The sequence below is a fragment of the Sciurus vulgaris genome (assembly GCF_902686455.1).
Source record: "Sciurus vulgaris genome assembly, chromosome: 10".
NCBI classification, from domain to species: domain Eukaryota; kingdom Metazoa; phylum Chordata; class Mammalia; order Rodentia; family Sciuridae; genus Sciurus; species Sciurus vulgaris.
This window is the reverse complement of record NC_136470.1, coordinates 77019616-77043499: the sequence shown is the minus strand read 5'-3', so window position 1 is coordinate 77043499 and position 23884 is coordinate 77019616. Positions and strand designations below refer to the sequence as shown.

At 39.3% G+C, this 23884-nt stretch overlaps 1 protein-coding gene and 1 pseudogene across 2 annotated transcripts in view; one reads left to right on the top strand and one right to left on the bottom strand.

Moving 5' to 3' along the window:
* Nucleotides 1-23884, top strand: part of LOC306671068 (biogenesis of lysosome-related organelles complex 1 subunit 6-like) — a 343174-nt pseudogene that overhangs the window by 200809 nt on the left and 118481 nt on the right. The window lies entirely within an intron of this gene.
* Nucleotides 16520-23884, bottom strand: part of PAK2 (p21 (RAC1) activated kinase 2) — a 75429-nt gene continuing 68064 nt past the window's right edge. The window contains exons 14-15 of the mRNA XM_079156235.1: nucleotides 20810-20947; nucleotides 16520-20373 (exon numbers count right to left, since the gene is read on the bottom strand). Of these exons, the coding sequence (XP_079012361.1) occupies nucleotides 20287-20373; nucleotides 20810-20947 (225 nt within the window). The 3' untranslated portion in view covers nucleotides 16520-20286. The remainder of the gene's footprint in view (nucleotides 20374-20809; nucleotides 20948-23884) is intronic.

The window sequence follows — 23884 nt, the reverse complement described above, 5'->3', positions numbered from 1 at the left end:
CAGAAGTTATGAATAGGGAATGTTCTGAAAAGATGGAAACACTAATGGTTTCCCTCCTGGATAGACTTGGATTTGGGTTGGGGAAAATTTATCTGAATTGCTGAAATTTAGAAAAATGAGAATGTATTTTTATATTACTTACATACTTAAACATTCATTTATTTATTTTTCATGCTGGTGAATCCCGGTCCTTGTGCGCACTAGGTAAGTGTTCTACCACTGAGTTTTAGACCCCAGGCCCCCATTAAAAAAAAAAAAAAATTAAATAGTATAAATGATTACATCAGCCAGGCAGAGTGGTGCACTCCTGTAATCCCAGTGGCTTGGGAGGCTGAGGTAGGAGGATCACAAATTCAAAGCCAACCTCAGCAACTTGACAAAGCCCCAAGTAACTTAGCAAGACAATGTCTCAAAATAAAAAATAAAAAAGGGCCTGGGATGTGGCTCAGTGGTTAAGTGCCCCTGGTGTTCAATCCCCGGTACCAAGAAGAAGATAAAAAAAAAAAAAAAGGATTACAACAATTTAAGTTTTCTGGGGGCACTGGGATGTTGCTTTTCTAGACCTATTTTGTACCCTTGAAAGAATGTGGCCTGCTGATTCTGAATTTGACTCAAGATGCAAAGGCGCCCCAGGCTTCTGGACAGCCAGAAGGTACATTTAAGTTCTTGCAGAATGGTGGTGTAAATCTGAGTGTAGTGGGGGCAATGCAAGCTCTGGGTTTTTCACCTCTGATAGGATCCCTCTGCCAAGAGAGTATCAATGGTACCAGCGCCCCCTAGAGGGATCTCAGGGGCCAGAAGCTGCCATGATGGACTTGCTCAAGGTCCCCTGTGTCCTGTTTCGGTCTCCTCCCACTAAATGTGCAACCCTTAAACTCTATTCAAGTTGCACGTACGGCTTCAGAGGTTATGAAAACAATTACATTCCTTCAAAATCAGCTATACAACCGAGATGAGTCCTGGAGAATTAAAAAATTCTTTCCAGTTAATTCAGAGAGGCTGAGGTTAGTGGATAGGTCAAAATGCTGTCTGAGAAATACTGAGCGAGTTGTTTAACCTCTTCTGCCCTTTTCCTCATATCAAAGAGTGAGCATAACAATCCCTATCAACCATGTGTAAGTATCAGAGGAGAAAATAGATGTGGAAAAAGGTGCACTCTGAAATGTTAGAGAAGAACTATAAAAAATTTAAACAGCTTTCACAAGCAAGCGATGATGGCCACTGCTATGCATTATTTACATTTCCTTTCCTTACTAACAAGTCTGATTTGCCCAACTTCTTTTTAAAAAGTAATTCTATGTTTAGTTTTTAATTTAATTTAATTTAATTTTTTTTTTTTTTTTTTTTTTTTTTTTGAGAGTCTTGTCATGTTGTCCAAGATGACCTTGAACTCGAAATCCTCCCGCCTGTCTCCTGGGTAGCCGGGGAAACAGATGTGCACCGGAACACCCAGCTATATATTTACTTGATGATGGACCTTAATTTGTTTATATAGTGCTGAGAATCGATCCCTGTGCCTCAGACATGCTAGTAAGCACTCTACCACTGAGCTACAAACCCAGTCCTGTACCCAGCTTTAAAAAAAAACTCTTCCTCAGAATGTCTTGCAGCAGTGAGGTGCTAGGTGAAAATTCTGCCCAGTGGGACAGCAGTTGAGGGTTTTCGTGGAAGTTTCTGCCTTTTTGACATAAGTACTACTCCTTCCTGCTTTCCTTTTGTCTCTTGCACATCCTTGATTTTTCCTGCCTGACACCTGAACTTGAGACTGGAGGTATGGCAACAGGCAGAAGGATATAAGCCTACATGCTAAGTATCAACAGAGCCCATGTTCCTGGTGGCACTGCTGGACTACAGGACAACCCTACACTACCACATTTTTTTCAATTTTTTTTTAGTTGTAGATGGACACAATACCTATATTTTTTTTTCTTATGATCCTACCTAATCTCTCTAACTTATCTCTTATGATAGTCTTCTCCCAGCAAACTGAAATTTAGTTTTAGTAAGATGCTATGTGTTTTCCCGCATATGATCCAAAGTTAAGTTTCCTCCTTCCTGATAGAGACTCCATTTTGATTTTCATTTCATATTTATTTATTTATTTATTTTTTTTTTTTGTGATCCTCCTGCCTCAGCCTCCATGATTTCTAAAATCTGTAGTGAACATGTGTGAGAGACAGAGAGGAAGTTTTTAGCAGAATTATACCACGTTATGTTTTTAGATTTGCTTCCTGTGTTGGGGATCAATACCTATATTTTATTTACTTATTTTTTTATGTAGTGCTGAGGATGGAACCCAGTGTCACACACATGCTAGGCAAGCACTATTCCACTGAGCTACAACCCCAGCCTCACTGGACTTTCTCACATGTGCACTAAATAGAGTTTCATTGTGTGTGTGTTGCTGGGGATTGAACCCAGGCCCTTGACATGCTATGCACACACTCTACCACTAACTTACATTCCCAGTCATATCCTATTGGTTAAGGTCTCTCTTGTGTACCTGTAACTTACAGTCATTTATTTTTTTAAATTTTTTTATTTTGTACCAGGGATTGAATAATCAGGTTTCCACTGAAACAGGGTCTTGCTAAGTTGCAGAAGCTGGCTTTGAACTTGAGATCTTCCTGTCTCAGCTCCTGAGCCACTGGGATTACAGGTGTGTGCCACTGCATCCAGTGCAATATCATTTCATAAAGGTATTCATAAGAGTATGAATACCTTTTATTTTAAACAGATGAGAGGTGGGGAAAGGACAAACAGCTCCGTGCAGCAACCTCAGTTTGTTAATTCTCCATTAGCTCCTGCATTTATCATAAAGTGTTGTCCAAGGACACAGTTTTTAAAAAAATGGCAGGGGTGTAGCTCAGTGGCAGAACTCTTAACTAGAATATACAAGGCTGCAGGACTCTGGGATTTGATATTCCAGCATTGAGGGTGGGTTGGGGGAGGAAGGAGAGAAATAGAAAATCACATTTCTCAAATCCCTACTATGTGCTAGGTACCATTCTAAATATGGGAAATCATCTCATTTAACATTAAAGAAAGGTCCCTATAATGTAGGCCTTTGTATTATCACCCAAAACAAATAAAACAAAGAAATAAAACCCCACCAATTTATGGTAACACTTTTAAATGTACACACTATTAGAATAGTGCTGTTACTAACAAAGTATCACTGCTTCACCCATTGGCAGCAAAATTTTAATTACATACCTCATTTTTATTTAGCATTCTTAACTGCAAACGTGGTTATATGATGAAACCAAGCAAAATTAAGCTTTAATAAAGTTCCATATCTTGCAGTGCTTGTTGATGGAAAAATGTGCAGCCAGAATAATCGAACACCTCTACTCATGGGGCCCAGTGTGCACTAGCTACAAATAGCAGCCTCCTAGAAGCGTACAGTGGTTGCTTTTTGATTTACCCTAAGAGACCCTGGAGATGGCCCTTTCCAGAGCTCTGATCCATGTCGCTGATCTACTGCTATTCCCAATCTAGACTTCAGACAGGAGTATAGGTGCCTTTGGAAAGCCCCAGGGCAAAGTGGCCAGCATTCACATTGGCCAAGTCGTTATGTCCATCTGCACCAAGCTGCTGAAGAAGTATACAAGGAGGCCGTACGTGGGTCAGGTTGAAGTTACCTGATAGCCAGAAAATCTACATTTCCGGTTAAGCTTTACCAAGCATAATGAGGATAAATTTAAAGACATGGTGGCAGGGAAGCAGTTCATACCAGATGGCTGTGGAATCAATACATCCCTGATCACGAGGTTCCCTGGACAAGTGTTGGGCCCTGCACTCCTGAGGGCTTTCATTGCCCCCTCCTTAATCACACACTTACCAATAAACTCTACTCCCTTTCTAAAAAAGAGTCCTCAAATAGTCAGATGAGTAATATCTTGAAGAACTGTGCTGTCATAAAAAAAATCCAGAAACAGGTCAGAGAAGGATACATGGAATATATCAGTAGCAAAACATGCATGGATGAAATAAAATAGAAAAGTATTTGCTATACTGACAATGCAAATTATATAAAAGTGATTATACATACACACACATACACACACACACACACACAATTTTCCTCCTGTGGTGTTGGGGATGGAACTTAGTGCTCCCTAAGCACTAAGGTCATGCAAGGTCAGCATCAACCACTGAACCCTACCCAAAACCCACCGCCCCCATGGCCCAGCCTTAGTTTTCAATGACACAATCATTGTCTTGGGACATGCCCCAATAGATCTACAGAGGAACAAAAGTTCAAACATTTAAACAATTCTCATGTCACTGAGTGCAAACAAAATACTGACAATGTCTCTAGAAAGAACTCAAATGCTTAAGGTTGTTTTTAGTTTACTGAAAAACAAAAATGTCCAACAAAGTTACTAGCAGCCAATATTAAAGGATCCTGATATGTACGGAACATTGAATGTGAGTAAAATGTCTTCTAGTTTCAAAACAATGACACTATAGTAAAGAAATCAGACCAGATTTATTGTCAGACATTCCTTATGTTATAGCCCAGATCAAGTAGAATTTGAAAGCAGTTAACTTTATTTTTAAATATAGGAAAAGATAAAGTGAAGTAATTTAGAATCAATGCATTTGATACTGTATATAATTATAGAGTTAAGAATGAAAGACAGGCATGCAAGGCATTCTCAACTCTCTTTTGACTATTAAATTAAAAAGGCAGCACAACTAGGAAATATTTCACATGCTACAGAGCACAAACTAGGATGGATGGACAAGGTAATGTGATAGACAGAGGCTGAGGCAGGAGGAATCTCAAGTTCAAAGCCAGCTTCAGCAACTTAGCAAGGACCTAAGCAATGTAATGAGACTCTGTCTCAAAATAAAAAATACAAAAAGGGCTGGGATGTGGCTTATTGGTAAAGTGGCCCTGAGTTCAAGCCTCAGTATCCAAAAAAAAGAAAAAAGAAAAAAAGAAACAAATACAGGTTGAGCAACCCTAATCTGAAGTCTCAAATGTTCCAATTTTGTGACACAACGCCACCTGTGGATAATTCCACACTTGCTCTGATGTGATACATCACAGTCAATGCAGGTGCATTAGAAATACTATATAAACCAGACAGGGTGGCACATGCCTATAATCCCAGGAACTCAGGTTTACAAGTTGGAAGCCAATCTCAGTAATTCAGCAAGACTTTGTATGGAAGTTAAAAAAAAAAATTAAAATGGTTAGGTATGGAGCTCAGTTGGTAAAGCACCACTGGGTTCAATCCCAAGTATAAACACACACACACACACACACACACAGTATATAGACATGCAAAATATTGCCTTCAGGTTATATGTGTAAGGTACACATGAAACATACTTTGTTTAGACTTGGATCTCATTCCCAAGATATTTCTTTATAGATAATGCAAATACTCTGAAATCTGAAAATATCAGAAATCTATAATATTTCTGGTCACAGCATTTTGGACAAGGGATATTCAACTTCTACTCCAGAAATTATATATCTAAGTGTTGTTGTTCCTTTCCAAATAATCAAACTTTTGAGTTACAATATAAATGATGTCATTATTTATGGAACAAATATTTTTTTTCTAGAAAGAAACATTTTTAGTCTTTTCCCTAACCTTGAACTAGCATGCACAAGTAAAATGGCTATACTCATTACTGAGACTAAAAACCTCTTACAAAGATATAGGCACTTATCAACTTTTATTTTCTGACTAGGAATGCAAGCTGGGTTTGAAGTATGGGAGCCTCTCTCCACTTACCATACTCCTAGGTAAGCTGTTATCAGGAATGTAAACGCTTTTTTTTTTTTTTTTGGTACTGAGAATTAAACCCAGGTGCTTAACCACTGAGCAACATCCCCAGACCCTTTTATTTTTTATTTTGAGACAGGGTCTCGCTAAGTTGCTGAGGCTGACCTTGAACTTGTGATCCTCCTGCCTCAGCCCCCTGAGATGCTGGGATTACAGGCATGTGCCACCATGCTCAGACTGAAAACACATTTATTATCACACTACACAAAATTACCTGGAATGCAGATCTGTAGCACAAGTAATGCACACTCTAAGTTGTAAGCAAAGTTTAAAGAATTTTCTTTTTTTGATTGGGTGCAGTGATGCACACCTGTAATCCCAGTGACTCAGGAGGCTAAAGCAGGACAATTGCAGTTTGAGATCATCTTGAGTCACTTAGATCCTGTCTCAAAACAAAAAAACTACAGATGTAGCTCAGTGATAAGCCATCCCTGGGTTCAACAGCCATTACTAAAAATAAATTTCAGAATTTTGATTTTTTAACCACTCTTACCACTGCGTCCTCCCAGTCGCTAAGATCACCAGGAGTGCATGCATGTTATGTGTTCACAGTATGTAGTAGATAGTCCTTCAAAGAGCTTACCAATCCATACTAACTTCATGTTTCAGATCCCTCCCCCAAACAAATGGTCACAGAACTTAAAAGCTAGGAATTCCCATGCACAGTGGTGACTCTAGAGGCTGAAGGAGGAGTGCAAATTCAGGCCTGCCTCAACAACATAGTGAGATCTGTCTCAAAATAATGAATAAAAAGGGCTGGGGTTATAGCTTAGTGGTACAGTGCCCCTGGGGTACTATCTCCAGTATAGGATTAGGGGTTTAGCTAGGAATAAAGTCCTTTATTTCACAAGGAAATCTGAAGAAAAGCTTTAAAAAATTTCAAAATCCCTATCAGTGATCACATAGTAAGCTAACAGGTGGAGGGAGCCATCATATATTTTTTTGGAGGGGGTGGTGCAGGGGGAACTGAGGATTGAACCCAGGGGCACTGAAACACTAAGCGACATCCCCAGTCTTTTTATTTTGAGACAGGCTCTCAATAAATTACCCACACTAGCCTCAAACTTGCGATCCTCCTCCTTCAGCCTCTTAGTTGCTAGGATTACAGGCATGTGCCACCATGCCAGTGAGCCATCTCTCAATGTAAGAATCCTCTGGAAATTCAGTGACGGTTTAACAACCTGAATCTCTTGAGAGGAAGAAGAATAAATTGGAGCTGTTTGCACTTCAAGATTGCCAACATTACCCTCCCTTGAACTCTTTCATAGTCTCCTCTCAGAGTCAATCATTTATACCAAAGCTCAGAGATTGATATGCAAATCTGTGCATACTACAAATCTATTTTTTTGTCCTTTAATCTTTTTTTAATTTATTTATTTTTTTATTGTAAACAAATGGGATACATGTTGTTTCTCTGTTTGTACATGGCGTAAAGGCATACCATTTGTGTAATCATAAATTTACATAGAGTAATGTTGTTTGATTCATTGTTATTTTTCTCCTCCCCCCACCCCTCCCACCCCTCTTTTCCCTCTATACAGTCCTTCCTTCCTCCATACTGGCCCCCCTCCCTAACCCTAACTCTAATCCTAACACTAACCGCTCCCTCCCCCCATTATGTGTCATCATCCACTTATTAGCGATATCATTCGTCCTTTGGCTTTTTGAGATTGGCTTATCTCACTTAGCATGATATTCTCCAATTTCATCCATTTGCCTGCAAATGCCATAATTTTATCATTCTTTATGGCTGAGTAATATTCCATTGTATGTATATATACCACAGTTTCTTTATCCATTCATCAACTGAAGGACATCTAGGTTGGTTCCACAATCTGGCTATTGTGAATTGAGCAGCTATGAACATTGATGTGGCTGTATCTCTGTAGTATGCTGATTTTAAGTCCTTTGGGTATAGGCCAAGGAGTGGGATAGCTGGGTCAAATGGTGGTTCCATTCCAAGTTTTCTAAGGAATCTCCACACTGCTTTCCAGAGTGGCTGCACTAATTTGCAGCCCCACCAGCAATGTATGAGTGTACCTTTCTCCCCACATCCTCGCCAACACCTGTTGTTTGTATTCTTGATAATCGCCATTCTAATTGGGGTGAGATGGAATCTTAGGGTGGTTTTGATTTGCATTTCTCTTATTACTAGAGATGTTGAACATTTTTCCATATGATTGTTGACTGCTTGTAGATCTTCTGCTGTGAAGTGTCTATTCATTTCCTTAGCCCATTTGTCGACTGGATTATTTGTATTGTTGGAGTAGAGTTTTTTGAGTTCTTTATAGATTCTGGAAATTAGTGCTCTATCTGAAGTAAACATGGCAAAGATATTCTCCCACTCTGTAGGCTCTTTCTTCGCATTGCTGATAGTTTCCTTTGCTGAGAGAAAGCTTTTTAGTTTGAATCTATCCCAGTTATTGATTCTTGCTTTTATTTCTTGTGCTATGGGAGTCCTGTTAAGGAAGTCTGGTCCTAAGGCAACATATTGAAGACCTGCACCTACTTTTTCTTCTATAATCTGCAGGGTCTCTGGTCTGATTCCGAGGTCCTTAATCCATTTTGAGTTTAGTTTCGTGCATGGTGAGAGATATGGGTTTAGTTTCATTCTGTTGCATATGGATTTCCAATTCTCCCAGCACCATTTGTTGAAGAGGCTATCTTTTCTCCATTGCATATTTTTGGCACCTTTGTCTAGTATGAGAAAATTGTATTTATTTGGGTTTGTGTCCATGTCCTCTATTCTGTACCATTGATCTACCTTTCTATTTTGGTACCAATACCATGCCGTTTTTGTTACTATTGCTTTGTAGTAGAGTTGAAGATCTGGTATTGCAATACCCCCTGTTTCACTCTTCCTGCTAAGGATTGCTTTAGCTATTCTGGGTTTCTTATTCTTCCAGATGAATTTCATAATTGCTTGCTCTATTTCTGTAAGGTACGTCATTGGGATTTTAATTGGAATTGCATTGAATTTGTATAGCATTTTAGGTAGTATGGCCATTTTGACGATATTAATTCTTCCTATCCAAGAACATCTTTCCATCTTCTAAGGTTTTCTTTCTTTCTTTAGTGTAATGTAGTTCTCATTGTAGAGGTCTTTCACCTCTTTTGTGAGATTGATTCCCAAGTATTTTATTTTTTTCGAGGCTATTGTGAATGGGGTAGTTTTCTTAATTTCTCTTTCTGAAGATTCATCACTTATGTATAAAAATGTCTTGGATTTATGAGCATTGATCTTGTAACCTGCTACTTTACTGAATTCACTTATGAGTTCTAAGAGTTTTCTGGTGGAATTTCCAGGTTCCTCCAAATATATAATCATGTCATCAACGAACAGGGATAGTTTGAGTTCTTCTTTTCCAATTCGTATCCCTTTAATTTCTTTAGACTGTCTAATTGCTCTGGCTAGAGTCTCAAGAACGATGTTGAATAGAAGTGGTGAAAGAGGGCATTCTGCCTTGTTCCAGTTTTTAGGGAGAATGCTTTCAGTTTTTCACCATTTAGAATGATATTAGCCATGGGCTTAGCATAAATGGCCTTTACAATGTTAAGGAATGTTCCCACTATCCCTATTTTTTCTAGTGTGCTGAGCATGAAGGGATGCTGTATTTTATCAAATGCTTTTTCTGCATCTATTGAAATAATCATGTGATTCTTGACTTTAAGTCTATTGATATGGTGAATTACATTTATTGATTTCCTGATGTTGAACCAACCTTGCATCCCTGGGATGAAACCCACTTGATCATGGTGCACTATCTTTTTAATATGTTTTTGTATGCGATTTGCTAAAATTTTGTTGAGAATTTTTGCGTCGATGTTCATTAAGGATATTGGTCTGAAATTTTCTTTCCTTGATGAGTCTCTGTCTGGTTTAGGTATCAGTGTGATATTGGCTTCATAGAATGAGTTTGGGAGGGTTCCCTCCTCTTCTATTTTATGGAATACTTTGAGAAGTATTGGAATGAGCTCTTCTTTAAAGGTTTTGTAGAACTCGGCTGAGAACCCATCTGGTCCCGGACTTTTCTTTGTTGGTAGGCTTTTGATGATTTCTTCTATTTCAGTACTTGAAATTGGTCTATTTAAATTGTATATGTCCTCCTCGTTCAGTTTAGGCAATTCATATGTCTCTAGAAACCTGTTGATGTCTTAGAAATTTTCTATTTTGTTGGAGTATAGATTTTCAAAATAGCTTCTAATTATGTTTTGTATTTCAATCCTGTCTGTTGTGATATTTTCTTGTTCATTCCGAATTTTAGTGACTTGGGTTTTCTCTCGTCTTCTCTTTGTTAGTGTGGCTAAAGGTTTATCAATTTTGTTTATTTTTTCAAAGAACCAACTATTTATTTTGTCAATTTTTTGTATTGTTTCTTTTGTTTCAATTTCGTTGATTTCAGCTCTGAGTTTAACTATTTCCTGTCTTCTACTACTTTTGGTGCTGGTCTGTTCTTCTTTTTCTAGGGCTTTGAGATGTAGTGTTAGGTAGTTTATTTGTTGAGTTTTACTTCTTTTATTAAATGCGCTCCATGAAATAAATTTCCCTCTAAGTACTGCTTTCATAGTGTCCCAGAGATTTTGATATGATGTTTCTTTGTTCTCATTTACCTCTAAGAATTTTTTAATTTCCTTCCTAATATCTTCTGTTATCCATTCATCATATAATAGCATATTGTTTAATCTCCAGGTGTTGGAATAGTTTCTGTGTTTTACTCTTTCATTTATTTCTAACTTCAATCCATTATGATCTGATAGAATACATGGTAGTGTCTCTATCTTCTTGTATTTGCTAACATTAGCTTTGTGGCATAATATATGGTCTATTTTAGAGAAGGATCCATGTGCTGCTGAGAAGAAAGTGTATTCGCTCTTGGTTGGATGGTATATTCTATAAATGTCCGTTAAGTCTAAATTATTGATTGTGTTATTGAGATCTATGGTTTCTTTGTTCAATTTTTGTCTGGAAGATCTGTCCAGTGGTGAGAGAGGCATGTTAAAATCACCTAGTATTATTGTGTTATTGTCTATTTGGTTTCTGAAATTGAGAAGGATTTGTTTGACATACATGGATGAACCACTGTTTGGGGCATAGATGTTTATGATTGTTATATCTTGCTGATTTATGCTTCCCTTAAGCAGTATGAAATGACCTTCTTTATCCCTTCTGACTAACTTTGGCTTGAAGTCCACATTATCTGAAATGAGGATGGATACTCCAGCTTTTTTGCTGAGTCCATGTGCATGGTATGTTTTTCCCCATCCTTTCACCTTTAGTCTATGGGTATTTTTTTCTGTGAGGTGAGTCTCTTGTAGGCAACATATTGTTGGATCTTTCTTTTTAATCCAATCTGCCAGTCTATGTCTTTTGATTGATGAATTCAGGCCATTAACATTCAGGGTTATAATTGAGATATGATTTGGTTTCCCAGTCATTTGGTTCATATTTTAAATTTTATTTATTTATTTATTTGACACAACTTGGTTCCTCCTTTATTTGACAATTCCTTTAGGATAATTCCTCCCTTTGCTGATTTGCTTCTTTGTTTTTCATCTCTTCCTCATGGAATATTTTGCTGAGAATGTTCTGTAATGCTGGCTTTCTTTTTGTAAATTCTTTTAGCTTTTGTTCATCATGGAAGGATTTTATTTCATCGTCAAATTTGAAGGTAAGTTTTGCTGGGTATAAGATTCTTGGTTGGCATCCATTTTCTTTCAGGGCTTGAAAAAATGTTGTTCCAAGCCCTTCTGGCTTTTAGGGTCTGGATTGAAAAATCTGCTGATATCCGTATTGGTTTCCCCCTGAATGTACTTTGGTTCTTTTCTCTCACAGCCTTTAAAATTCTGTCTTTGTTTTGTATGTTAGGTATTTTCATTATAATGTGCCTTGGTGTGGGTCTAATTTTGTGTATTTGGAGTCCTATAAGCCTCTTGAACTTGATTTTCCATTTCATTTTTCAGATTTGGGAAATTTTCTGATATTATTTCATTGAATAGATTGTTCATTCCTTTGGTTTGTTTCTCTAGGCCTTCCTCAATCCCAATAATTCTTAAATTTGGCCTTTTCATGATATCCCATAATTCTTGTAGATTCTGTTCATGATTTCTTACCATCTTCTCTGTTTGTTCAACTTTGTTTTCCAGGTTAAATATTTTGTCTTCAATGTCTGAGGTTCTGTCTTCCAGGTGTTCTATCCCACTGGATATGCTTTCTATGGAGTTCTTAATTTGGTTTATTGTTTCCTTCATGTCAAGGATTTCTGTTTTTTTTTTTTTTTCAATATCTCTCTTTATTGAAATGATCTTTTGCTTCCTGTATTTGCTCTTTTAACTGTCGATTGGTGCGATCATTCAATGCTTGCATTTGCTCTTTCATCTCATCATTCAGTGCGTGCATTTGCTCTTTCATCTCATCGTTTGCTTCCCTGATCATTTTAATATGTACATTCTGAACTCCTTTTCTGTCATTTCTTCTGCCATGCTGTCATTGGGTTTTATTGATGTAACATCTAGATTTGTTTGCAGCATTTTCTTTCCTTGTTTTCTCATATTGTTCAGGTATCAGTGGACCGCTGAGATATTGCAGACTTCCTCTGTTGACTTACAATGTCCCTGAAGATTTCTATATATATCCCCTCTTAGCCTTCAGTAGGCTGAAGTCTTGGAGGAAGTTGATAATGCGGTGCTCCACAAGGAAGCTGCCTCTCTAGGAGTGGTGGCCTTCAGGTGGGGTATATTCTCTGCTAGTGGGCAGAGGTGCCTCCACTTGTTGACCAATGGTCATCCAAAGGGGAACTAGGCTGAGGCTGAGGCAAGGCCTGTTTGGGCCTGTGTCTCTGGTTTTACCATCCTTGTGGGGAAACCTCACCCAGCAGGGAAGACTCACCCGGTGGGGAGGTCTCGCTGGTCAGTTTCCCTCCTAGAGGTTCCCCTCAATTTATAGCTACTGCCTGGGCTGTGCTGCCTTCCTCTGCAAAGTTCCCAGGGGCCCGGACCTACCTCCTGGGCCTGGGAGCCTCACCTTTTGCAGATGAATCTCCTTAGGCTGCCCCTCCTCAGAGAATCTGCCCGCAGTCCTGGAACCTTCACTCTGCCCCTAAGCGTGTCTTTGCGGCTCTTCCACCAAGAAGCCTCCTAGATCCTGGGACCCTGCTCTGCACCTATTCGCCTGGCTATGCGGCCCCTCCTCTGAGCAGCCACCTGGGGCCCCGTACAATCGCTCTGCGTCCCAGAGACCCGCCGCATGCCTCTTCCTCCAGACAGCCGCCCAGTATTCCGGTGCAGTCACTAGGAGTCCAAGCAACTCACTGCGTGCCTCCTCCTCCCACCAACCGCCCGTAGCCCTGGGCAGTCACTCCGAGTCCAAGTGACCCGCCCCGTTCCTCCTCCCCCTCCAGGTAACCCCCCGGGTGTTCAGGAGTGGTCGCTCTGAGTGGCTCTGAATCCACATGACCCGCTGCACGCCTCCTCTGGGCAGCCGCCCGGAGCTCTGGTGCGGCCACTCAAGACCAAGCGATCCACCGCGCTTCTCCTCCAGGCAGCCCCCCGGTGTTCAGGAGCGGTCGCTTTAAGTCCAAACAACTCACCAATCGCCTCCTCCTCTGAGCAGCCGCCTGGAACTCTAATGCAGTCACTGCGAGTCCACAAACAACCCACCACGCTCCTCCTTCTCCTCCTCCTCCTACTCCTCCCGGTAGGCCCCGGTGTTCAGAAGCAGTCGCTCTGAGTCCAAACAGCTCGCCACGCAGCTCCTCCTCTGGCAACCGCCTGTAGCTCTGGTATAGTCACTCCGAATCCAAGCGGCCACGCTCCTCCTCCTCCTCCTCAGGGCAGGCCCCCGTGTTCTGAGTCTACACAGCTCTCCTCGCCGCTCCTCCCCTGGGCAGCCACCGGAGCCCCAGTGGTTGCTCTGAGTCCCAGCGCTGTGCTGAGCGGCCTCCTCTACGATGCTCCCAGTTGTCCGAGTTCACTGCTCCAGCGGGGGGAGGGGCGTCTCGCCAGCAGCTCTACTTCACAAAGTTCCCTGCATTCCGGGACTACCACCCCATCCGGGACGCCTCCCCAACGGGAGAGACTGACCCGGCTGCTTTGAGTTGTTCCCAAGTCTCTCAATATCTCCTCTTTGGAATCCTGAGTCCTGGAGCAACATGAAATGCAGCCACCCTCTAGTCCGCCATCTTGAAAACCCCTCACAAATCTATTTTAAAGTAATAAAATAAACTAAAAATGAAAAGCAAATGTTACTCCTTTCCTGAAAAAGGGGAAAGGGGGGAAGCTGCTTCACAATGCCTTAGGTCTGACTGCGGTGGTCACAAGCCAAGGGTAAGCCAGTCAACTTTACTGAATGTTTGGTGCAAGTCACATTCAACAGTGGAAGTATTCCCTTTGCTGGTTTGAAAACAGCAGCCTCCCAGAATACCATGAATCCATGACAACTTGTACTTCAAGCTGCTTCATGGTCACATGGGATCTCAGAGGCCATCATCCTAAGCTCTTAGCCTCTGCACCAGTCCCCTCCAAGGTAGGAAATTGTCTTACTTATAACAGAATCAGATGTCTGAGATTTTTTTTTTTTTTTTCCAGAAGAGGAGTGGAGCTTGTTGTATCATAGGTTGTCCTGTTTTGTTTGTAATAACAGTAACTTTAAAAATTTTTTTGCTGGGACCAGAGATGGCCCAGGCAGTGAAGATTTTTAGCCACGCTGAAGCAGGAGAGTGTTTTGTAACTTAGAAAGGTCACTCGACAGCAGTGATGCCAGAATGAAGTGTGGTGAAGACAAAGTAGTTATAAAGCTGATGCAAAAATAATTCAGCCTACAATGCCCAAGTGACAGAGAGGAACAGCTCCAAGAGTATTAAGGAGGTGGAATCTATAGGACTTGCAGTTTCCAGACATGGGAGCCTAGAGAAGGGGCAGAGCCCCAGATGAGTCCAGGGGCTGATGGCAGTGCCAGCCACTTGGTCTTCCTATGTAGGTGATATTGAGACCAGCTGTGCACTGAGGTGTCAACGGTCTGTGTGATGTCCAGCACTTACCTGAAGTACAAAGAGGTATTTGAAAAGGTATTTTTGGAAGTTAAGTGCAATTGCCTGGGTACAGCAAATTGGGGGAATCCAGAGAGTTAGGGGAGGAATGGCCAGAGGTGCAAGGGAAAAGTCCAGAGAATGGTTCCTCAGAAACGGAGGGACTCATATGAGGGAGGCAGATTAACAGTGTCTGTTGTCATAGAAGTTATTCAGCAGGACTACAGGGCACAGTTGGAAAGGGTAGTTTACAACATGAAGTCAGACACACTATGATAATGAAGAGAAAATAGTAAGTATGGCCTTCCCTTTCCAGAACTTGAGATGAGAAAAGTCCAAGGGAGTTGGTTTTACTGAGGGTAAGAGAGCCAGGATAAGACTGTGTGGCCTGAGCACCTAGGAGGTTATAGGATATGGAGGGCAAGTCCTTGGTGGCTTAGCTATTGAGAGGAAGAATATCTTCACTGAGACTGGAAGATGGCAAAGATGGAAACCAGAAAATTCTGGCAGGGTATTAGAAATTAAGTGTTGAGATGGAGGGACACAGGAGTTGGGAGTCATGAGATAGCTTTGGATAAAAAGGGAGAGGAAGAAAGACCTAGAAGCAAAATCAACAATTGCTAGACAGTATCAAGAGCTTAGCGCTTGTCTGAGTTTGGTGCAGTTGGCGCAAACCTGTAATCCCAGTAGCTTGGGAAGCTGAGGCAGTAGGATCACAAGTTCAAAGCCAGCCTCAGCATCTTAGGCACTAAGCAACTTAGCAAGACCCTGTCTCAAAAGAATAAAAAAAATGGGCTATGGATGTGGCTTAGTGCTTAAGCCCCCCCGTGTTCAATTCCTGGGAAACTGGTACCAAAAAAACAAAGCAAACCACTGGGGGTGAGGAAGGGAGGGAACCTGTGTGTGTGAGTGACTAGGACTAAACAGCCTAATAGTGACAAATACGTTATAAGCAGTTATTGCCTATACCTCTCACCCTGGCCATATATTATGCCTTTTGATAACTAACCCTCAATATTGTATCTGTTACCCATATTAAGGTATCTAACCTCACAAATTGAATTTGTATAATTAAATGAAGACTTTAAATAATTTTACCCTGTGTGTGTGTGGTACTGGGGATTGAACCCAGGGGTATTCTGCAGCTGAGCTTCACTCTCAGCCCTTTTTCTTATTTTGAGAAAGTGTGTCATTGTAAATTGTCCAAGCTATTCTCAAACTTGTGATCCTCCTGCCTCAGACTCCAGAGCTGCTGGGATTATAGGTGTGCACCACCACGAAGAACTGTACTCAAGTCAGGCATCATGGTGCACGCCTGTAATCTCAGTGGCTTGGGAGGCTGCAGTAGGAGTACTGTAGTTGGAAGCCAGTCTCAGTGACATAGTGAGGCCCTAAACAACTTAGCAAGACCCTGTCGCAAGATAAGATATTAAAAATGGCTATGAATGTAGCTTAGTGGTAAAGTGCCCCTAGTACCCTGGTTTCAATTCCCAGTACAAAGAAACAAAAAAGAAAGACCCTTAAATAACTTCTTATACATTCAAATGGTGCCATGACACCATTAAAATGTTTAAAATATTTATTCCAAAAATATTAGTATGCTCTTTGAAAACCTTTCAGACTTTTAAACATTATTTTATGCTATACTGACCAAAATAAAAAATGGAAGTTTAGGAAAGTTAAAAATGAACATTAAAAACGTTTATTTCTAGCCCTGAAAGAACAAAATTATTGAAAGAAGTCTCAAATACAGCAGTTAATGTCAGTGTAACAATATTGAATGGGATTAAATTAAAAATAGGTCATATAAAATTTTAAGACAAAACAGAAAAGACGGCTACTTGCACTGAATTCCACTTCTACCTACCAAAACAAGAAGAAAAAAGCCAACACATTCCAACACAACAATGTTGAATTTTAAACATAATTCTTTTTCTTATGAAAATTTGTCAGGATTATCAGGCATTTCTTTCTGTCTCGTGTCTTGACAATGTTTTAATATGGTGAATGATACAGACTTCAGTTCTTTCAAGGCCAGGTCAGTGCTGGAGTCTTCTTTCTAATGCCAATACCTAACGCAGATCTTTGCCAATTTTCAATAAATGTGCTAAGAAAAACAGTGTGCATTTTTTCCTTATACATGTGTGTACATGTACACACACTATGGAAAAACTGATTTTTAGCTGTTTAAGTATCTACTGAGAGCGTGGAGACAAGGAAGGTAATCTTTTTATATTACTATGAAATCCCACTATAAAAGTCAAAAATAAGTGTTCATCTGAATTTTAGGTAGTCTATTATATTTTGAAATTTCCCTGGACAGACAGTATATTTAAGAAGTATTAGGTCCAAAAAAATTGATGCAAATTCCTTAATCCTCTTTTTTTTTTTCTAACTACTCCCTAATCACATCTAAAATTATTCAGGCTAGAATACAGTATGTACGAACAAACATGTATTTGAGTGAGCCCTACAGAGAAATACTCATAGGTAGTTTAAACTCACTTGTTAAAGGCACAGGTTTGTTTAGGACTAGTGGTTACTAGATAAAAGTGAAGCAGCTCAATATTTATATATTTGTATGTTGGAGGGAAGAGAATTCCTATTTTGTGCCAGACACCTAACAAAGACAGCTGTGTTAGCCATGAAGTCTTATGATGAACAATCACTCTCATTATTTACTATTCTAGATAGGATAAAATTTCAATATTTTCATAGTTTCCCAGTTTTAATTGTCCCTAAGAGCAGCAAAAGGAACAAGAGAAGATAACTTTAGGACCAGAAAGTCTATAATGTAATAAATAAGTACTACAGTAATATTGCCCTAATAACACAAGAGGATCCCTACCATAACTTTTAGATTTAAATGGGAATTCTTATTTTAAAGTGATGACAAAAAAGGGTAAATACAAAAGGCGATTATTAAAAAATATGAATCTTGATTCAGATATAATTGTTCTTTCATGAGATCTAAACATTTTAATTTAAAATTAATTAATAAATCACAATTTTGTATTGCTTTTTAAGATTATTTTGTTTCAAATGACACATTTCAGAATTAACCAAAATATATTTCTATTACAGGTTAGTTTACCCAGTAAGTAAAGAATGAACCACAGTGCAGCTCCCTTAACCTAGGAGGCAGGTTTTAATGACAAAGTCCGTTGCCAGCAATGGACATGCAGGTAACCATCAAAGAAGTTGTAAATACAAATCACAAAATGCTTCTATCAATGGAAAAGCCCTCTGTTGAGTCACAGCATAAAATAGGGGCGTTGGCACATATTCCTTGACTGAGGATGGAAATGCCTTCTTGAGTGGTCATGACGAGCACAGTCTATCATCCATAAGTACTACAGTAATATTGCCCAGTTCGTTTTCTATTTCACTGGTAGCATCTTCTTCATCATAATCCATCCAAACAATTGTTTACAAAGCAGATTCAAATTTGGAACTCAAGAGGCACTGTAGCTTTCCTCAAAAAATAAACCAGCTTGTTTCTGTAATTTAGTGATAGCTATAGAAGACCAAATACAGTCCAGAGAAAAATGAAATCAAGAATCATACTGAAAACAGAGGCCATTAAGTGCTCTAGATAAGTTTCATTAATTATTTCACTCATTTTTCTGAAAACCTTACAGAAATTATCAATAAAAAGCCATTTCTCTTTATACCTGAATCTTAACACAGATAGGGTGGGAATAATTGGAAATGAAACCCTGCTGGTTTTCCCAATATACTCCAAAACAGCAAAAATTATTTTTATTCATGATTTGTACTATTGCAGGATGCCAAACAGGTGTGAAGTTCATTGCCAGGGGATGGTGGGAACAAAATGCCAAAACCAACCACAGATTCTTCTCTTGTAAGTGGTTCCAGGCATGTTAGGATGGACAATACCTCCTCCAAAAGCAAAACAGCAACAACAGTAACGATGAAAAGGAGAAGAAAAGAAAAGGGGAAGGGAGAGAGAGGGAACTCAATATAATGTAATATAATGCTAAAGGTCACAGACCTTTTATTAAATCTTTTTAAAGAAGCATTACTATCAGTAAGCACATTTTTCTTCCTTTCTCCACTTTTTTACATGAATAGTTTCTACTTATTTGAAAAACAAAATCTAAAGTAACTCAACATCTCAAATGATGCATGAATCTATTAACAAGTACTTTGCTATTTAAGTTCTCGTAGACAGTAAAACACTGCTAATGGGCTGGGAGAACAGTAACTTAGGACAAATATTTACTGTTCATAAGCCTCACTCATCTCTATAATATTGACATTTCATGATTTGAATTATTTTAGAACTCACCAAGGCTCAAGCCTCTCAACTTTTGCTAGCCCCAAATATAAGTGGGGAAAAAAGTTTACTTTAAAATTCTGAAAATTCAATGGTTATTATATTATTTGTCCTAGGGGTTGGGGGAGGGGTAATTGTGATGGGAGAGGTTAATTAAAAACAAAACCCCCCAACAAACCTAAAATTGCGACATATACAAAAACCTATTTCCAAAATGAAGGGGAGAGAAGAGGGAAAGGAAAGGGGAAGGTAGTGGCACCAACCAAAGTCACAAAGCCCAGGGTGCAACAAGCACAAATCACTTTGGCTCCTGAAGCCAAATCTAAAGAGGAAACAGGTAGAAAGAAAGACAAAACTGTAAGGTTGTACAGTTGATGGGATTCCTTTTCTGTTTCAATGATTTTAGTTATAAATATAGATTATTAGTTTTCTTTCTATACATGTAACAAATGCCAAACTCACTACCATGAAATTTCTAAAACTGACTTTCACATTTGTTAAAAAAGGTAAAAATCACATACTTTTCTTCCTTGCTTCCTTCAGTTCAAGTTCTGAACTGAAATATTACATGTAACAGTAGCTGATCAAAACTTCTATAAAAAGTTAAGCCATATCAGCCTCCTTTGCCAATATAAAGAGCTACATAATTTCTATCATACTTGCCTTCAATTTAGGCATGAGAAGAACTTCTCAAAGCAACTCAGAAGGAGCAAGTCAAGGAAAGGAAAAGTTATGAAGGAGAGAAATAAAGACTAGCAGATAAAACACTCTGAAAAACTCCAATCTGCCATTCAAGTATTGAAAATATCCCAAAGGAGACAATGAATGGGATCTTTTATACCAAAGTCAGCAAAATAAAATGCAAATCTCAAGCATAATAAATGGCCTTGATAGGCTGCCTGCTGAAAGATGTAAGGCTAGTGATTTAGTCCATAATTCCTTTTTGACCACAAAGGAGGGATTCACTTGAAAGTCATAGTTCTCCTTTTGTAATTTTTTTCTTGGTTGTCTTCAGGGAATAGTAGTTTTTTGCATTTTTCTTCCATGTTATGCAGACCATCTCTTTAAACCTCAAAAGAGAAATAACTTTCATATATTAAAATATTTCTTTTTTAGAAACTGGAAAAAAGAATATAAAGCCACGTCAATGATGTTAACGGTTACTCTTCATTGCTTCTTTAGCTGCCATGATCAGTGGTGTCAAGCTGGATAATGGTTTGGCCAGTTTCAGGAAGGGGTGCTGCCAGAAAGAGGGAAGAAAGAAATGCATGAATGTTTTCAATTTAGAAACAAAACATTTTCTTTCAACTAAACCCTGAAGACTACTTATGAATACAATTTACTTAGACAACACATATTTTTTAATACCTGCCCAAACCCCTCATAATCAGTACGTAATTTTCATGGTTGAAAACAAAGTTGTTTTAGTTTTTCTAATTTCCAAAAATATACAGTTAAACAGTCTATGCCAGCACTGAATGGGTACAATATGTGATAATATACAAAAACTTACTATTACAATATTAAACTTTTATTCCTGGCAGATGAAACCCTAACAGCTGCCTTGCTGGCAGTGATCAATGAATAGTTAAATATTATTAACACTATGAAAACATTCTGTTGGTTATTCGAAAAGAGTCAATATTTTCAAAATATGGCATCATTTCCAAATTTACCTGTAACAATTCTTTGGCTGAACCCCTTTTCTCAACATCCATTTCCAAACATCGATTTAAGAAATCTCGAAATATTGGGGAAAGTTTTTCTGGATTCTGAAGTTCTGGAGTTCCATTAGTTGCTATCAGGTATAATGCCTAAAAATAGAACAATATCTGTGACACTTTTTCTTTTCTTTTTTTTTTTTTTTTTGTGGTTGCGGGGGGGGGGGGGGCGGGGGGGGGTATTACTAAGGATTGAACCCACGGTTGTTTTACCAGTGAGCTACATCCCTAGCCTAGCCCTTTTTTTTGTTTTGTTTTTTGGTAGCAGGGATTGAACCCAGGGGCACGTAACCACTAAGCCACATCCCCAGTCCTTTTCATTTTTTATTTTGAGACAGGGTCTCACTAAGTTGATGAGGCTGGCTGTGAACTCACAATGTTCCTGCCTCAGCCTCCTGAGCTGCTGGGATTACAGGCATGTCCTTAGTTTTCATTTTTGAGACAGGTTCTCACTAAATTGTTGAGGCTGGCCTTGAACTTGTAATCCTCCTTCTTCAGGCTGCCAAGTCACTGGAATTACAAGTGTACAACCATTGGGTATGGCATTTGTGACATTCTTAAAGTAGCTCAACAAAGTTAGAGTGTACTTTTATCAAGTTTACGGAACTCCTCCCGACTGCCCCCCGCCCCCCCCAGGGCCTACCTTGTGCATGCTGGGCAAGTACTCTACCACTGAACAACATCTCCAGTTCTTTCAATTCTTCAAAGACAACCACCATAAATACTAAAGAGAGGTTATCTTTTTTTTTTTTTTTTTTTTGCTGGTGTAGGAATTGAACCCAGGCATATGCTAGGCAAGTAAGTGTTCTACCACTGAGCTATGCTCCAGCCCTCTTTTTATTTTGAAGCAGGTTATCTCTAAGTTGCCCAGGCAGGCCTCAAACTTGGGATCCTCCTGCCTCAATCTCCCCAGAAGCTGAAATTACAGGTGTGTGCCACCAGGCCTGGCAGCTTCATCTTTTCTCTGTTGAACTATAAATGCGATACATATTACTTATTAAAGGAAACAAAATCAACAACAAAAACTGACCAACACTTCCAGCCAACATGCTACACTCAGAATCTTTCCACATCTGGCCTTTTTAGACTAAATTTCTTCGATAAGCAATATGCATTTAAGATCTTCCAGAGTCTAATATGTCCATGCCATAAGCATGTAATAAATTTTCCATGTTCTTTCCCTGTATTAAATAAGTAAGTAGATAAAGTTCATGAAAGTTCTTTCATGTCTTTTTGTGGTCTGATAGCTGTTTTTTAATCAATGAATAATATTCTGTATGAATATAACACAATTCAATTTTCTTTTATTTATTTTGTGGTGCTGGTGATGACACCCAGGGCCTAAGCATGCTAGGCATATGCTCTACCACTGTGCATAACCCTTAATTCACCTTTTGAAAGACATCTTGTTTCCAGATTTGGCAATTATGAATACAGATGCTATAAACATTTGTGTCTAGGTTTTTGTGTGGGCATGTTTCAATGCATTGGGGTAAATACATAGTAACACATTGCTGGGTTATGTAGTAAGGTCATGTGTAGTTTGGTGGGAAACTGAAAAAATTGTCTTCTAGAGTGGAGCATCCCACTAGCAATGAATGAGTATTCTGGTCGCTCCACATCCTCACTCAGCATTTGGTATTGTCAGATTTTTTTTGGACTTGAACATTCAAAGGTGTGCAGTGGTAATCTCATTGTTATTTTAATTAATCAATTACCTAACTCCATGCATGTTTAGCTCTTTTCATATGCTTATTTGCCATCTGTGTATCTTCTTTGGTGAGTAGTTTATTTAGATCTTTTGCTTGGGGGTGGGGAGCTTCCCTCTGTGCTCGGGAATCCAGGCCCTCACATATGGCAGGCAAAAACTCTACCACTAAGGTACATCCCCAGCCCAGAAGATTCTAATTTTAAGGAAGTCCAATTCATTCTTTCATGAATGGTCCTTTTAGTGTTGTACCTAAAACCACTGCCAAACCCAAGGTCACCTAGATTTTCTCCTGAATTAATTCTATTCTAAGATGTCATGCCTGAGACAGCACCTAATTTCAGGTTAAGATCACAAGACTGCTGGAAATCTCCATACCCCCATCAGAAAAGATAAAGACAAACACAAAATATTCTAAGTATTATCACCCCCACCATCACCAGCCCCCCCCATAATCTTCTCCCCACTTTGAGATCAATCTCACTATATTCTTTACCTTCTTTTATGTTAATGATCACAAGCAGCCCAGGACTCACAGTCATTCCCTTAGTTTCTGCACTCTAATGCCCATGGGGCTCTGAACATTCTCCTTATTCTCACCAGCAGTGCTTATAGGGGTGGCTTTTTCCCCCCTCCCAACTTTAGGCCTAGAGGTAAAGCAAATGTCCTTTCTGTTCTTCATTGTTCTCTGAAATCTTCATCATTCCTTTTCTCTATAACACAGGCTTCTGACTACAAATCTACCTTTCCTTGTTTCAAATACCTACTAAACAAACCCCAGGCCATTCCCCACTCACTCCTTCAAGATTAAAGCTCTTGGCACTGTTATCTCTAACATTACTCCTGTCCTAATTCATGGCTATCTCAATAGCTACACAGATTCATGTTAGTTCCTTGTCTTCTCTCATGTCCTCATGCGCTTGCCTTTCTCACCATATACACTCATGCCCTACCCTCTACCAGGAGAGACACCAGCAACTGCAACTCTTAAATTGTTGCACTCCTATCTTTTGTACTCCCGGTACTCCAAAGTCAGCAATCCTATGACTCCACTGGGACCTAAAATCCCATAGGTCTTTTAGTGTCCATCATTCCTTTCATGTCGCTCCCATGACCTTCTCCCACTCACTTTATAACATTTATCTAAATGTGGTTAAAGCTGTGTACTCCTTTCCCGTATCCATTCCGCTAAATGTAGTGAGATTTAAGATTGATATCCACTAACCTCATATGGGCTCCTAGTGCTTTCAGCAATCATACTAGATTTTCCTACTCCATTTACTCTCCTACCTCCTTTTCCTAAGACATACACATTTAGCTGT